We start from the raw sequence: 16,177 nt of genomic DNA on the forward strand, positions 1-16,177 counted from the left end.
CCAAATTTGTTAATGTAAATTGATAAATGTGAGTAATTAGTTTAGTACTTTTGCATGTAGGTGTGATTTATGGATAAACTTTGAGAATCTTAATTTCTAAAATGGACTGAATAAATGAAATTTATGAGATAAGGGAGGAAGTTATATCTTATAATTATGTAACTCGATCAACAAGGTTTACTCCAATGAAAAAATAATCTAATGAGTGGATTATGAAAAAATTTTAGAAAGGGGAGGGATATTCAGACGTTTTCTTTGTTGTCTTATCCATTGGGAGTCTGGTAATCCTCTTGTAATACCGATTCACGGGTTCAAAGAACCGTATGCAATCCATTGTCGTTTATATTCGAAGCAATGCGGCTTTGTCCCCACCATCGATTGTGAATGAAATTATTCTCAATTAAATGATTGTTTTGACATCGCCAATTTGCTCCTTGCCTCTAGAATAATGTAACCCCCACCTTCCGCGGACGGTCTGATATGTAACTTCAGTCAGAATCTAGAAACCATAATTATAGTTCATTTCTTTCTCTCCAAACCGACCATTCGACTTCAGTACTGCATGGATTTTCAGTTTATCCTGACGCTCTTATTGATTGCTATGACAGCTCTGGTGTTATTGATCAATCAGGAAAAGAAGAAACTTCGAGCAAGAAGGCTTCCCCCTGGTCCACCGAAACTCCCTGTTATAGGCAACCTACACCAGCTTGGTGACTTACCCCATAAATCGATTCAACAACTTTCGCAAAAATATGGTTCGCTCATGTTTTTGCAACTAGGCTCAGTGCCAACTCTAGTTGTCTCTTCGGCAGATGCTGCAAGGGCAGTCTTCAAAGGCCATGATATTGTCTTTTCTGGTAGGCCTGCTGATTTATATGTTGCAAAGAAATTTATTTACAATTTGAACAGCATATCTTTTGCTCCCTATGGTGAGTTATGGAGGGAGATCAGGAAGATAGCGACATTGAAGCTTCTTAGTTCAAAGAGGGTCCAATCATTCCTAGCTATGAGGGAAGAAGAGGTTGAACTTACGCTAAATCATATAGCTTCCTCGTCCGGCCCTGTAAATCTTAATAAACTATCGATCCTGTTGACAAATAATGTTGTATGTCGCGTTGCTTTCGGTAAAAAAATATGGCAATGCAGGAAATGGTGGAACGAGCAGATTCGACGCCCTAATCCATGAAACTCAACTCCTCCTGGGGGAATTTCCTTTCTCAGATTACTTTCCATGTATGTGGTGGTTCAATAAGTTTAATGGTCTGGAAGCAAGAGTTGAAAAGAACTTCAGAGAACTCGACAAGTTTTATAACTAAGTAATAGAGGACCATCTTGCTCCAACCAGGCCTGAAGTCAACCACGAAGATATTGTGGATGTACTTATTCGAATACAAAAGGATCCAAGTCAAGGGATTACTCTCAGCAATCAACAAATTAAGGGTATCCTCACGGTATAAATGCTAAACACTTTAATTTTCTCAATTGTTTTCATAATTTCTTTCATTATTTTCCTTGGTATAAAAGAAATAGCTGTCGTAGATAAGAGAAAGAATTATAAATGTTAAAATTTGAAATCTTAAACTTACAAGCACTGAAAGACATTTTAAAATTATCTGCATAAGTTAACTGAATTAAATATTTTGTTCAATTTCTTTTATTATTTTTACATTGCTGAGATTGACCCTGAAATGATTTCAGGACGTGTTCCTAGCGGGGACTGATACGGCTGCAGCTACTCTTGTTTAGACCTTAACCGAGTTGATAAGAAATCCATCATTGATGGAAAGAGCACAAGCTGAGGTGCGAGAAGTTGCCAAAGGAAGAGGGAAAGTTGAAGAAATTGACCTTCCTAAACTGCCTCACTTAGAATTAGTTATAAAGGAGGCACTTAGGCTCCACCCACCTGTCCCTCTATTGATCCCCCGAGAAACAATAGAGGATTGTGCGATTGGAGATTACACAATTCCAGCCAAAACAAGGGTACTTGTTGATGTAAGATCAATAGGAACTGATCCGAAATATTGGGAGAACCCAAATGAGTTTCGACCTGACAGATTCTTGAATAGCTCAATTGATTTCAAAGGGCAACACTTTGAGTTTTTACCTTTCGGTGCAGGCCGAAGTGGTTGTCCTGGATCAGGTTTCGCTGTGTTGCTTGTTCAGCTTGCACTGGCAAATCTTTTACATCGCTTCGACTGGGGACTGCCTGATGGAATGAGAATTGTAGATATGGATATGGAACAAGACTTCGGGCTTACAATGTTCAAGAAAACCCCTCCCGTCTGGTAGCTAGGACTGTCAGTGAATAATGAATCATTAATCGTGTTAGTAACATGTAGTCCCCAAAATAAAGATTGATTTATTCATGATATATATTTTTTATTTTGAATTACAGTTGACATTCGAGTACGAAACTTTTAGTCTTGGAATCGATTTTAGTGTAACTGATTCTTGTTTTATTTTCCTCTCACCACTGATTTTATTTTTTTTTGAACAAATCATATTTCTTGACAATCAGATTGATGACTGGTTTTGCAGATAGGAGCTAGCCTATATGATCCTCAAGACTTTTCAAACCATTCACATGCCCATGACATCGATGGTTTCGGGGATAATCCACTACAGTTGTCACTGTCTCGGGTGTTGCCGTTGCGTATTGTAATCCCTTCCCCCTTTCCTTTCCGGTTTAAGAATAATATATTAAGTTTGAGATGATATAGTATTAATTTTAAATTAAATTTATTTTAAAATTTAAAATTTTATTTAAATTTGATTAAATTTGATTTTTTAAATTTAAATTTAATTAAAGATAAAAATTAAATTATTTATACTCACTTGATTATATTCGATTAATATATAAAATTAAATTAAATTTTTATATTCAATTAAAATTTGATTATTTATGTTTGAACTCAAACTCAAATTTAAGATATTTTATTAATTAAAATATAAAACTCAACTAAGCTTAGATATAAAAATATTTAAATTTAATTCAATTGATAAATTAAATTATTCAAATTCGATTCGATAATAAATAAATTAAATTTAAATTTTATTCAAATTAAAATCGAATAATTTATAAGTATCAATATATCATTTACTATTTTACCTTGACTTGTCAAAAAAGTACAAAAAAAAAAAGATTGGCTTTGACAGAAAACAATCGTATTATAATTATAGGATAACTTTATCATTATACTTTAAATTTTGGAATAATTTTATAATATTTTTTTAAAATTTTCTATTAAAATTTATTTTTAAATATCGATATGAAAAGAAAAAAAAACCTTGAAACTAAATTTTTATTTTTATTTTATTTATTTTTTATAATAACATTTTTTGTTTTTATTATTTTGTAACATTTTTTACTATACATAATGTCACATTATACTTTTTTTTATCTTGGCTTTTTCATTGTCATGGTTTTTTATTCAGAAAATTTTTGAGTTATAAAATATTTTTTAATAAAATATTTTTATTAAATATCATTTAATGGCTCTAAAATTTGAAGTATGACAATAAATTTGCTCAACAATAAAAATATAATGATAAAATTACATAATTGAGAGATTGGCGATAAATTTAGACAACTCGCATGGATAAAATGATAAATTTGCAACATGTAAAAAGCTATCAGGTTATTTTTATCTGTCAACACCCTTGCAAATGTTTTCAACATTTGATAATCTGTAAGTGAGAAACCCACGATATAAAAATAAATTTAATAATTTTAAATATGATATAATAATATAAAAATAATATAAATAAAAAATAAAAATATTATTATTTAAAATTTTAATAAAAATCATAAATAAATTTAACAAAATTAAAAAAATTATATTTCATATTTTTATTAACATAAATTGTAACACATAATATTTTATAAAATATAATATAAATATATAAATTTTTAATATTTTATATGATCAAACTTATAAATTATTATTTTATTTATGTCGTAAAGACAAGGGGTGGGGCCCTTCAAAATGACTTTAAAGGAGCATGTACAGGAGAATAATTGCCAATGATTAAGATGCCTATCTAATTCTAAGATTTTACTTTCACTTTCCAAAAAAGAAAAATGAAAAATATTATTTTTAATGAAATTAACTTTTTTGCAGTTGATCATATAATTCTCTGTAATCTTTTGTATAATTTAAATTTTAATTTGAGGTGTAAATGAATATTTATTTTTTTAAAGTTAAAATGAAGTAATGTATAAGAAGTATATTAATAGATAAAATTTAATAATTTTAGATATGATGGGATAATATTTTATGAAAAAATATAAATGAAATATAATTTAAAATTTTAATAAATATTATATATAAATTTAATAAAAATAAAAATATTTATATTTATATTTGATGTATATACGAATTACAATAGTTTTCATATTTTATAAAATGGCATACGAATTGCAAGATGAAAACGACGGAGAGGACGGGTTTTAGACAAAAAAGTGAAACTCAGTTAAAAGTTGAAACTGAAGTGGAAAGCCCAAGACCAAAGTTTACGTTAGGAGCGCAAGTGCGGTACTGGGTGTCATGTCACTATCAATGCCATCAAAGGCAACAAACGAAACTTCCGAGAACCAACCAGCCGACCCAATGCCAACCCAACCCATCTTCGCTGCTATTCGTCACCTTTTACCTCGTCCAGACATGGTCTTCTCCGCCCACAGACTTATCTCTTATCGCCTTCTTCTTCTTCTTTTTTTATTACCCACCCAACGCCAACAATGCTGCTGAATCTCTACTTTTTTTCTTAAAGGTAAAAACCAGAAACCCTTAGCTTTCTTTCTTTTTTGTGGATGTTCTTATTGTCTTTGACTCTAGGTTGGGTTGTTGAAATTTAGTCAATTTTGATCTATGGTGAATTTTGGAGGTTTTGGCTTCATGGGTTTTCAGCTAGGACTGTTTATAAATCTGTGGTCTTGGTATAAATGTGGTTAGATTTTAAATACATTTTATTTTTATTTTTTGGAGATTATAACCAGATTTATGTTTGTGAAAGTAATTAGAGGTGTGAAAATTGTCTGTTTAGTTTAAAAACAAACATTAGCGGGTGTATTGTAGAAAGTGTTGATTATTTTTTAATTAAAAAGTTCTGAGTTTATCCAGATAAATGCATGATGAATGACACTGCATTCACCTCGTAATTGAAGTTTCAAGTTTGAACGTGGATTTGTTTTCTTACTGGCATTGTCATTGTTGATTAATGTTACTTGTGACCACAAATTGGTTATCAGTTTGATTTTATACCTATAGTTGTCCTATTTCCCGTCATTTACTTTTTAATTCCCTTCATCTCCCCATCTTTTTAGAAGGGAAATCAGGTGATACTGAGTTTGGAAACGGCAGTAGCCTTCCCGTTTTGTAACCCTATACTCTTGCATAATGGAACTGAGGACTTTCCTTGTGAAAGGGAAAGAGGTTCCACTTTTCTGAAAATGCCAGCCGCTATTTTCGTCTTATTCAGTTCTTTGCTGCATTCATGTTCGTATATGTTGGATCTTGCAGAATACCTATAAATTATAGAGCTGATGGGTGGTGTAACATCAAAACGATCAACCACAGTGCAGTCCTCATCCATAGCATCTAATTCATATTCTTGGGATCCTCATAGATATGTGGTGCCATCATATGCTCCCTCTGGTGGAGACTATGTTCCCCAACAGCATTATGCCTCTCCACCTCAAAGCTATGGTGGTCATGCTACAGAGTCAAATAGGAGGTTGGAGAGAAAATATTCGAAGATAGATGATAACTACAATAGCCTGGAGCAGGTAATGTTATATTTGTAAACCTGTAGTTTCCCAGTGGTTGTACCGTTATAAATGCTAGATATGTTTAGTCAATATCTAAATTGCTAAGCGTGCTCTGACCAGGAATGTGCTTAGAGACTATCATTTTCATTATTTATAGGATGTTCATATTATCATTGCAAAAATAACTGTCACGTGGCAAATAAGAATAATAATAATAATAATAATAATAATAATAATGTAAGTTTCACCCCAACTATAGCAAATAATGATTGGGATTAACCCGTTATGCTCTTCTTTTTCCACAGGTCACCGATGCCCTAGCCCGCGCTGGCTTGGAGTCTTCTAATCTTATTGTTGGTATTGATTTCACAAAAAGCAATGACTGGACAGGTTTGAACTTGTCTTGATGCATTTAAAGTTTTCCTTTTGTTACAGTACAACACTTTTAATGTGCTTTAAATTAGGTGCAAGATCATTCCACCGAAGAAGTCTACACCACATTGGAGATGAGCAAAATCCATATGAACAAGCAATATCCATTATTGGAAAAACATTGTCTTCCTTTGATGAGGATAATTTAATTCCTTGTTTTGGATTTGGAGATGGTATACTCTTTGAATGATTTTTCAATTGGATCATTTAGTTTAATTTTTTTGGTAATTGAGATGATGTGAGATTCTTTGAACTGGCAGCATCAACACATGATCAAGAAGTGTTCAGCTTCTATCAAGATGAGACGTTTTGCAATGGATTTGAAGAAGTGTTGAGACGATACAGAGAATTAGTGCCTAATCTAAGACTTGCAGGTTATAATTCTTTTCACTTATTTTTTCTTTATTCTTTTGTTAGTCCTCTGCTTATCTTGTTCTCTTGACATTTTCCTTCGCCTCTACATCTACCTGCTTTTACTGTCTTTGACAGGACCAACATCGTTTGCTCCTATGATTGAAATGGCCGTCACCATTGTTGAGCAAAGTGGTGGGCAATACCATGTGTTACTGATAATAGCTGATGGGCAGGTAACTTGCCTGTTTTGTGTTGTACAATAATCCATTTACTGTCAAATACTCGGTATGTCGTATTAAAACAAGAAATGATAAAAAAAGAACACTTTGTTAGTGGCATGGTTCTACGTTCCTTCTCCCATAGTTAATAGGTCAGAGTACTGCAATCATTTATAATCTAGTTCCAGTATTGAATGACCAAAGCATTACACAAATTTGTTTTCATCATTTTAACCCCTTGAACTACAAGACTCCTCTGGTTGATTATTTAATTTTGTGTTAACACTGAGGCAAATGGCAAAGTTTGAGTGAAAATTTTATAGGTAACAATCTTCTATTGCTGAAATTTGAACTTTCTATCCAAAACACATTTGTAGGTGAAACCCATGCTTTAAATGTTAAAGTATTATGTAACTCAAAAAACTGGCTTCTGGGTAAATATTGAAACAGGAGTGTATGTGGGGATGCAGGTGTGCTGTTTACATACATATATATTTGGAAATGCTACAAGTACTTGGTTTATTCATGTGGCCTAAGATTACAGTAAAATCAAGAGCTAAATGAAAGTTACAGAGGTCCAAGATTAAAAGAATTAAAATTAATTTTTTAAGTCAGCAGCTAGTTTAGCATGGGACATCCTTAGATTTCATGTTCTCAGCTCAGTTCCTTGTTGACTGAGCATTAGCATTTTTAGCAGAAGCAGATAGAGAAACAAAATCTAATAAGTTACTTAAGAAAGCTTAGACAACACAAACACCAGGAAATAAGATGCCAAACTCGATATTTATTACTGGCTGTATGATAAAGACTGAAGTATTGCTTGCAAAAGCAGAACTCTTTGTCAGTAGTTCTGCAAACTTAAATTGTCTTTTATGCTGACTGGGAGCAGGTGACTAGAAGTGTTGATACGGAGCGTGGCCAACTAAGCCCACAAGAAATGAGAACAGTTGAAGCGATTGTGAAAGCAAGGTACTGTATGGTTGCTTGTGTCATCAAATGATACTTTTTTCTTTGTTATGCAACTTCTTAACATACTAATTACTTTACAGCGAGTACCCGTTGTCCATTATTTTAGTTGGAGTTGGAGATGGACCTTGGGACATGATGAGAGAATTTGATGATAACATTCCTGCCCGTGCCTTTGATAATTTCCAGGCAAGTATGGCTTGTGGACATTATTTTCTTTCCGTATTTGCTTCTTGAAGCTGGAAAGGTAACATGTATTATTCATATTTACTGTCTAATTTGAAATGCTGCCTCCTATAGTTTGTGAATTTTACAGATATAATGTCAAAGAACATGGATAGGTCCAGAAAAGAGGCAGAGTTTGCTCTTGCAGCATTGATGGAAATTCCTTCTCAGTACAAAGCAACACTGGAGCTTAACATATTGGGGTAATAATTAGTATTATTATAGTAGGTTTACAGGGCATTTTACTATTGTTGGTGGCTGGGATAACATTCAAATACAACTTACTTTTTCTTTATTGGTTTAACAGTACTAGCAGGGGGAAGGCTATTGATAGGGTTTCTCTCCCCCCACCTCGCTATGGTCCGGGTTCTTTTAGCAACTCAAAACCTTCACGGTCAAGCAGTTTTCGTCCAACTGCACCTTCTTCCGGTAGATGTGAAGCACGTGTCGGCACAGCTCCTCCTGCAAGTTCTGCTTCAGATAATTATGTACTTTATCTAATCCTAATTGCTACAGCTTAACCTAATAATTAGCGTTTAACTTTTGCCATTCAATGACTTACTGGATGCAAGTCCCATAAAACAATCCCAAAAGAAGTTCCCATTTTCCTTGTTTGTTTGGTTGATAAAAACTGGTCAATGTGAAAATTTTGATGTTTTTCTTTCAAACTCCATTCTGACAGGTTTGTCCTATTTGTCTTTGCAATGCAAAGGATATGGCCTTTGGTTGTGGACATCAGGTAACATTTTTTCCTACGTTCCTTGGAGGAGCTTAAATTTAATGATGAACATCTAAGTTTTGCTTCCATGCAGACCTGCTGTGAGTGTGGGCAAGACCTTGAGTTGTGTCCTATTTGCCGAAATACCATCAATACCAGAATAAGACTCTATTAAGCAAAATATGCGTGCCTGGATTCTCCTCTGCTGTTTCTATCTTCCAGCATTCTGAGAGTAAGTCCTCGAGTTTCTTCTTGTGCTAAAGACTTAAGAATTGGGCATGATTGGATGTGGTATCAGGCCTTTTAATTGATTCAGAGAGAAGGGATACCCATCATACGTATCCACGGCTTTGTACATATATGTGGGTTTCGTCAAACTACAAAAACTTATTTATATATCTTTATATATTCAGTAGATCATATATAATTGTAATGTAATCAGCTATAGAACGACTGAGAGCAGACATGTCTCATTGTAGGACACCCTTGGATTGGCATCAGTATTCAGTTCCACGTTCCAATTGTAAGCTGTACTATTTTTTTCATGCTGTGAGATTTCACCTTCAGCCCCCGCATAACTTGGTTTGTTAGCTTTAAACCATAATCAGCTCAATAAAATAGTTCAATCTCTTTGCTGTCATGGGAATTGATCTTATTTGCCTGTTCTTTTTACTCTTGTCGAAATCTAACCATTTGTGTGGCGGCTTTGATGGTGGAAACCATTTTCTAAAGTGTGCAGCTAAAACTGGTGTGCAACATTGAACCTGCTTGCAATTCAGTAAAGCAAAAGGGGACATTGCCACATCGGTGATTCTGATCGGTTCGAACATTCCGCCTACAAACTTGGGTCAGTCATTCCCTGTTTATATACGCCTCAAACTTAATAAATTTTGACCAAAAATCTATTAGCCAAAAAATTTTGGATCAGTTTGAACTAAACATGTTTGTGCCAATATCTGACAATTGGTTGGCGGATCCAAATGAACACCTTCCTATTCCTAGTGAAGTGACCCAATGCTTTCATTGAGAATGAGTTTTGGAAACAGGCTTTGAAATCAAGTTGCAAAAACAGTATCATGATCATATAAGTTTGACAAACATGTTGGAAAATTAACGAGCTTTGGTATGATTTTTTTTTTAACAATGGAAGATGTACATATTCTCTATGTATTTAAGAAGAAATGTTGTCAAGTTTTAGAAGAAGCAAATTTTGAGGGGGGCTTTCGTTGGGGGTTGGGCCTTAGATTTCAACACTGACAACAACAATCAGTAGGTGGAAACTAACCAGCAGCAACTACTACCATTATTAATAACGTAAATGTAAAGTACCAGTATCCTATGTTGTCTTATCAACTACCATTACCAAATAATTCCAGCTCCCCAGTTTGCCTTTATTGCACTCAAACTTGTTTTTGTACCATTGCCCCTTTCGTTAGAAATTGAAGAAAAAGGAAATGATAAGACTATCAAAATCCCGTGAAAGAAAAGAAAAGCAAACCCACCACTCTCTCCTTCACAGGCTCTTCCTATATCTAGCCTATATTTACTTTGACTATTATGTCCAATTATAGTTATGAAATGGCTTCAGAGCCCAAGTTTTCTTATCACAGGCTGAAGAATGAAGGTTGGTTTGATGAAGCCGAAGAAGAAAAAGCAATATTATTCAAGAAGACAAGGACATGGCCAAGGGGGCTGAGGAGGTTCGGCATTAGGAGGAGGCGAAAGCTTCGAATTCCTGGGTTGAGAAGGTTCCAGAGCAAGAGAAGTAGGTTTTTCTCCAGAGTTAAACTTTCATGGGGAAAGGCTTTGAAAAGGCTGAAGAATGGGGAGGCTCACATGAACGATCTGTTTGGTGGAAATTTCCTGGTTATGCAGGTCAACCATACACCTTTTGGAAATGGCAAGAAGCCTTGCAGGGATCATGTTCGTGGGCTTCGTGGCTGGAGGTAGCCTGCTGGAAGAATTTACTTGGAAGGGACTCTCTCTCTCTCTCTCTATTTTTAATTTTGCTTCTGATATTATGGACCCCTCTCTCTTTGTGTGTTTAATTTTGCTTTGATTTTTTTTTTAATATTATTGCTTGTAATTACTTAGATTGTCCATAAACCTTTTAATAAAAACTATATCTAGTTTTATACTACTACTAAGTTTTATATTACTAATTCAAGAGAGACTGTTGTTACTTGTTTCACCTTTTTCTTTTTTTTTTTTATCTTAATTATCTGTATTTTTATGAAATGATGTTTAATCAAGAATGAATTCTACCAAATTCATGATTGAGATTAAAAATGGGTAACTAAGATATTAATGATTAATTTTTTTTTACAAAGTAGTAATATGAATATAGAAATTAAATTATAAATATTTAAATTTATATTTAAATTATGAATCAATCGAATTAAATTAAGAATTATATTAATAATTAATTTGATCATGTCGGGTGTAGCAAATAACTTAAAACAAAATTGTTAAGGCTAATGGAATGATAACTGTCATTAAATATTTTTATCAATAAAATTCTTTTTGCCTTGTCTTAGAAAAGTGATCGTTTAATTGTTATCAATCATGCCAAACAATTTGTCTATTAAGCAGAAAGATTGGTATCACAACTGTCTTTAGATACTCCAATAAAAATTCTTGCCCAAATTATAAACAGGAGGTACAAAAATGGAAATAAAATAATGCTAAAACTCATGTTGCCAAACAATCCTTTAAACGAAACCCAGGAAAGGAAAGACCGAAAACGGTGAAGACCAACCAGCCTAGAAATTTCTGGTGCCCGCATATCATTTTCTAATTGAACAATCAAAGGCAGATATGGCTTTGTTCTACGCTGATATCTTGCTCTTCCCTCTGGTCTCCCTCTTCTCAAGAAATCTAAAAGATTCACAGTCCACATCTTTAATTTGATCAATCATTACCCATCATTTGTCTAGTTGTTGCCGAAATGGGTTTTATGTTACAAGCCGATATGTATAGTAAATGTGGCGTACAATGCCTTAGAATGTGAACCCATTCGGGGTTTCAGGTGGTGAAAGTTCAGATTTTGTTAAGGCAGCCAGATTTTACGTAGCAATACAACATGGAAAGATTTTGTTCATTGTAATTGGCAATGGTATCTGGAGGAGTGACAAGTTTCATTACTCAACAGGCCGACTCTTTAGATAGAATTTCCCTTAGACTGACGCTTAGGTTGCAGCCAAATGTAGCCCCATTGCCATGCGTCGTGCCCTACAACGTGGGTAGACACGTTTTCTCCTCGGTGTTATTATTTCGTTCATGGTTCACAATTTCCACAATCTCAGTCAGTTTTGCATTTCTCCATTAATAAAATCCGAGTCTTGTACTTTGTAACATCTAGAGAACATGCCTTGTTCGGTGCGGTTTTCCTTGTTGTCATGTTCATTTTTCGTCTCATCCTGGTTTAACTGGATACTATATATTACAGTTAACACTGCCCCAGCAAAACATGCAATATCTGAAACAATTTTAGCATTTGATCATACAAAAAAGTGAAACAACTTTAAGCAAACCATGGGAAGTAATGAAGAGGTTATGATGACCACTGAGCCAAGTGTCCAAAATGGTTCTTTCATGGTGCGTAGAAGGGCTCTTTTAACTGACGTGCGGAGTAACATAATGGTTACACCGGTCACGGATGGTTCAGTTTTCTTTGGAGCCACTGCGACCGGTTCAAGTTCTCGTCATGTTTTCAGTCTTGGAGTTCTTCAGTATGTATTTGCTGTTCTTGTACCTTTCTTCTTTGCTATTGTTGGTTTACAATTTTCATATAGCTTGGTTGTTAAAAGAAAGCAAATGAACATGATCGTTCATGATATTTTCTTCAAGTCTAATATATATTTTGATGTGTACATGGATACTGCAGGGGAAATAGATGGGTGTGTCTCTTCAGGTTCAAAATCTGGTGGATGATACCATGCTTTGGATCATCGGGCTGTGATATTCCTGCAAAAACTCAAATGCTTCTCTTGGAAGCAAGAGAAGAGACTAAAATCCAAGACACTGAGAACAATTTCTATGTTCTGATACTGCCTGTGTTAGATGGACAGTTTCGGACTACTTTGCAAGGGACAACTGACAACGAACTACAGTTTTGCATTGAAAGCGGTCAGTTTCCGCCTTATTTATCTATTTTTTGAGTTTAATAGGAAGCTATTTATACTCAATATTAGATGAGTTTCCCTATCTTAATTCTCTTCTCTGTTGACTATCTACGACTTCAGGAGATCCTGATGTTCAAACCACCCAGATAACAGAACCAGTTTTCATTAATTCGGGAGACAACCCGTTTAAGCTCATGAGGAATTCTATCAAGTATGTTTGATTTGAGCATAGGACACTGATTATAAATTCGTGACTTCTGATGTTTTTAATTGCTTGTAGGATATTGGAGAAGCATAAGGGGACATTCAGGCACATTGAGAACAAGCAGGTGCAGCACCAAGAATCCTTGTTTTCCATAAAATTTCTCGTTTGACAACTTTATTGATGAAATTTTGCGCCTTTTGCCCTGACAGCTGCCTGAACATATAGATTGGTTTAGATGGAACACCTAGGATGCATTTTATTCTAATGTCCATCCAGAAGGCATAAAAAGATGGAATTGTAAAAGTAATAAAACAAGTGGATCTGGGAATTTAATTTTGCTTCTAAGCTATTCATACTCTTATATTTATTGATTGATTTTGGCTTTTATCTGAAGTTTCTCAAGGGGAGGTTATCCTCCAAAATTTTTGACCATTGATGAAGGGTGGCAAAATCTTGTTCCTAGCTACGAGGAGAATACATACAACAGGGTAAGACTTTTACTTGAACAATTTTATTATGAAAATCTGGTTATCATTTTTGCATCAAGTAGCTTAACTGATTCCATCCCTTGATTGAAGGGAATTGGCTCGATTACTTAATCTCGAGGAAAATGCAAAATTCAAGGGCTCAAGCTTGGAAAATCAGGAAACAATCTCCGGGATTTTGTCAAAACTATCAGGCAGAAATATGGACTGAAGTGAGTTATTTTACTCCAAGCTATAAATAGTTCTTATTGTTCACAGCAGCAATATTAAATTGAGAAGAATTGATAATAATGCAGACATGTATACATTTGGCACGCTTCAGCTGACTACTGGGGAGGAGTGCTCCCAGAATCTGAAGTGATGAAAAAATACAACCCCAAAATTCATTCTGTAGTTCAGTCCCCTGGTAATCTGACCCATAGGATATGTGCAAGCCTGGACAACATGCAGCAAAAGGGAATTGGGCTAATTGATCCTTCCAAAATTCTCAATTTTTACAAGGATTGTCACAGTTACCAAGCAAGTTGTGGTGTTGATGGAGTGAAGGTGGATGTTCAGAATGTGTTAGAACTCCTTGGTGCTGGCTATGGAGGTCGAGTCTCACTGACTAGACAGTACCTAGAAGCCCTTGAGGAATCTCTTATGTAAAACTTCAATACCAACAACCTAATCTGCTCCATGAGTCTGAATATTGACTTCATATACAGGTTTGCCAAATTATTTATGCAAATTTTAGTATGATTTCAAAACAAAAGGATGTCTGGTTTTCCAATAAACTTTTGGTTACTTTCAGTGCAAAGAGGGCTGCAGCAGCTAGAGCAACTGAAGATTTCATGCCAAATGAGCCAACATTTCATACTTTACATGTTGCTGCTGCTGCTTTTAACTCTCTTCTTTTAGGAGAGATTGTGGTACCAGATTGGGACATGTTTTACGTAGGTTCTACTCATTTGCATGAACATCTTTCATCAATATAACCATGAATATCAATTAATATCCATTTAAATTTCCAATTTCATCAAAAGAATATGAATCTGTCTAAGTGCATTACAATCCAATTTCTAATGCTTTAGCACATAGAACCTATAGTTCTTGACTCAACATGGTATTCCTTCATTTCAGAGTGATCATTGTACTGCTGAGTTCTATGGTGCAGCAAGAGCTTTGACTGCAGTGTATGTAAGGTGTGCCTCTACTACTAAATGCTAAGCTCTTATCTAATATCTACATATTACTCTTACCATATTTCCATCAACTGAAAGTAATGTTGGGATTTTCACTCCTTCAGTGACATACCTGGCAGTCATAATTTTGACATCATCAAGAAGCTACTGTTGCCTGATGGCTCCATCGTTAGAGCTAGACATGCTGGCCGACCCACTCGAGACTGTTTATTCAATGACCCGGTCACAGATGAGGAAAGGTAAAGCTTTTGCAGCAAAGAATCCTAGTTGTGTACGTCCTTGAAAAATATTACCTGTTGACTTTAACTTCAATTGTTTTCTCATGGTTTTTTACTGTCTTGGTTGCAGTCTATTGAAGATTTGGAATTTGAACAAATTGTCAGGGATTATAGGTGTTTTTAACTGCCAAAGAGCAGGTGTTTGACCCCCAATTAGAGGTAGTATATATGAGCCAGTCACAGGATCAGGAACACCCATCTCAGGTTCTGTCAGTGCCCAAGATGTTGATTCACTTGAAGAGGTTGCAGGTGGGAATTGGAGAGGAGATTGAGCAACATATGCATACCTTTCAGGTAGTCCTTTTAAGACCCTCTTTGGCATCTTTTGCATGGAATTCTGTTTCATGTTTGTCAGCCTTTTGGCTATGATCAAGCGTGTTACCAAACAACGAACAGGACAATCTCTCATATTCAATTCAGCTAGTCTTATATGGCTCCTGTTCCTGAAATCCGAAATTGCTTGAAATGTAAGTTCCATTGCTGTTGGTTCTCTTAAAACGACGTTGAAGGATGCAAAATTTGAAGTAGCCTTGGAACATTTGAAATGTGAAGTCTTTACTGTTTCTCCTATCAGGGTCAGTACTTCTCCACAGCGTTTTTTACCTTTTCCATTTTTTCTTACTCAAACCAATGAGGTATGGCTCCAACAGGTGTTTGGTGAGGATCTTCGCCTTGCTCCAATTGGATTGCTCGACATGTAAAACTCAGGAGGAGCACTTGAAGCTATGGATTATGAAAATAATCCATCAGAATGTAAGATAAAGGTTAGAATATGAGGATGCGGACGTTTTGGAGCCTATTCCAATACAAAACCAAAATCTTGTGCTTTGAAGCAGAAAGAGGAGAACTTCATATACAATTCCAAAGATGGACTTCTGACACTCAAGCTTCAGGGTGACTGCAACTCAAAAGAAATAGTTTTTGCTTATTGAGATTAGTGCATTTCCATTTGCCAATCAGCTGCCACCAGAAGCAGCACCACTTGATTTCTCTGTATCTTGAATCAAGCTTGGTGTCAATTTTCTATGAAAAAAGTCTAGGTTTAGTGTTAGATTTTACAATCTGAACAACATGAAAGTTTTCCTGTCATAACATTTTGTAAGCTTTGCTTTCTGTTTTCCTTCAAAGGCAATAAAATATGAAGTTTAGGATTCAAATCCTAATACCCATAATCCCTATGTGAAAATTTGTGAAAAATAAATATTTTATGCACATAAA

At 34.8% G+C, this 16,177-nt stretch overlaps 2 protein-coding genes and 2 pseudogenes across 7 annotated transcripts; all 4 read left to right on the forward strand.

Moving 5' to 3' along the window:
* The first annotated feature begins 300 nt into the window (after positions 1-300).
* LOC111290319 (strychnine-11-hydroxylase-like) lies at positions 301-2,541 on the forward strand (annotated as a pseudogene). The gene is made up of 2 exons (XR_016346705.1): positions 301-1,451; positions 1,699-2,541. The product of XR_016346705.1 is annotated as a strychnine-11-hydroxylase-like (transcript).
* Positions 2,542-4,656: 2,115 nt separating this feature from the next.
* LOC111290597 (E3 ubiquitin-protein ligase RGLG2-like) lies at positions 4,657-10,823 on the forward strand. Of its 4 annotated transcripts, none has more exons than XM_089768478.1 (15): positions 4,657-4,773; positions 5,523-5,788; positions 6,076-6,160; positions 6,235-6,375; positions 6,463-6,576; positions 6,692-6,789; positions 7,664-7,743; positions 7,824-7,929; positions 8,041-8,168; positions 8,273-8,453; positions 8,648-8,704; positions 8,778-8,915; positions 9,163-9,530; positions 10,294-10,448; positions 10,559-10,823. In XM_089768478.1, exons 2-12 carry the CDS (start codon positions 5,546-5,548, stop codon positions 8,856-8,858), a joined length of 1,314 nt encoding a protein of 437 aa, XP_089624604.1. In that variant the 5' UTR covers positions 4,657-4,773; positions 5,523-5,545; the 3' UTR covers positions 8,859-8,915; positions 9,163-9,530; positions 10,294-10,448; positions 10,559-10,823. The 4 variants fall into 4 exon arrangements, with proteins under 4 accessions (XP_089624604.1, XP_089624603.1, XP_089624602.1 ...); XM_089768477.1 differs by having other exon boundaries at positions 9,163-9,265; positions 9,416-9,530; positions 10,294-10,823; XM_089768476.1 differs by having other exon boundaries at positions 10,294-10,823.
* Positions 10,108-10,823, forward strand: LOC149516227 (uncharacterized). The gene has a single exon (XM_089768481.1). It carries the CDS (start codon positions 10,241-10,243, stop codon positions 10,631-10,633), a length of 393 nt encoding a protein of 130 aa, XP_089624607.1. The 5' UTR covers positions 10,108-10,240; the 3' UTR covers positions 10,634-10,823.
* Positions 10,824-12,102: 1,279 nt separating this feature from the next.
* LOC111290320 (putative galactinol--sucrose galactosyltransferase 2) lies at positions 12,103-16,020 on the forward strand (annotated as a pseudogene). The gene is made up of 14 exons (XR_016346577.1): positions 12,103-12,414; positions 12,570-12,811; positions 12,928-13,018; positions 13,088-13,136; positions 13,222-13,305; positions 13,399-13,467; positions 13,563-13,709; positions 13,794-14,204; positions 14,291-14,432; positions 14,620-14,681; positions 14,786-14,920; positions 15,030-15,251; positions 15,444-15,534; positions 15,610-16,020. The product of XR_016346577.1 is annotated as a putative galactinol--sucrose galactosyltransferase 2 (transcript).
* Positions 16,021-16,177: the final 157 nt, after the last annotated feature.

Source organism: Durio zibethinus, chromosome 11, assembly GCF_047325235.1.
Source record: "Durio zibethinus cultivar Kanyao isolate XHJ-2024 chromosome 11, ASM4732523v1, whole genome shotgun sequence".
NCBI classification, from domain to species: domain Eukaryota; kingdom Viridiplantae; phylum Streptophyta; class Magnoliopsida; order Malvales; family Malvaceae; genus Durio; species Durio zibethinus.

Bases quoted from the DNA above. Each gene is read 5' to 3' on its own strand.
- LOC111290597 (XM_022881971.2), top strand. From the start codon at position 5,546: ATGGGTGGTGTAACATCAAAACGATCAACCACAGTGCAGTCCTCATCC. The intron at 8,169-8,272 runs GTAATAATTAGT...TTGGTTTAACAG, and splicing joins CTGGAGCTTAACATATTGGG to TACTAGCAGGGGGAAGGCTA. The intron at 8,705-8,777 runs GTAACATTTTTT...GCTTCCATGCAG, and splicing joins CCTTTGGTTGTGGACATCAG to ACCTGCTGTGAGTGTGGGCA.
- LOC149516227 (XM_089768481.1), top strand. From the start codon at position 10,241: ATGTCCAATTATAGTTATGAAATGGCTTCAGAGCCCAAGTTTTCTTAT.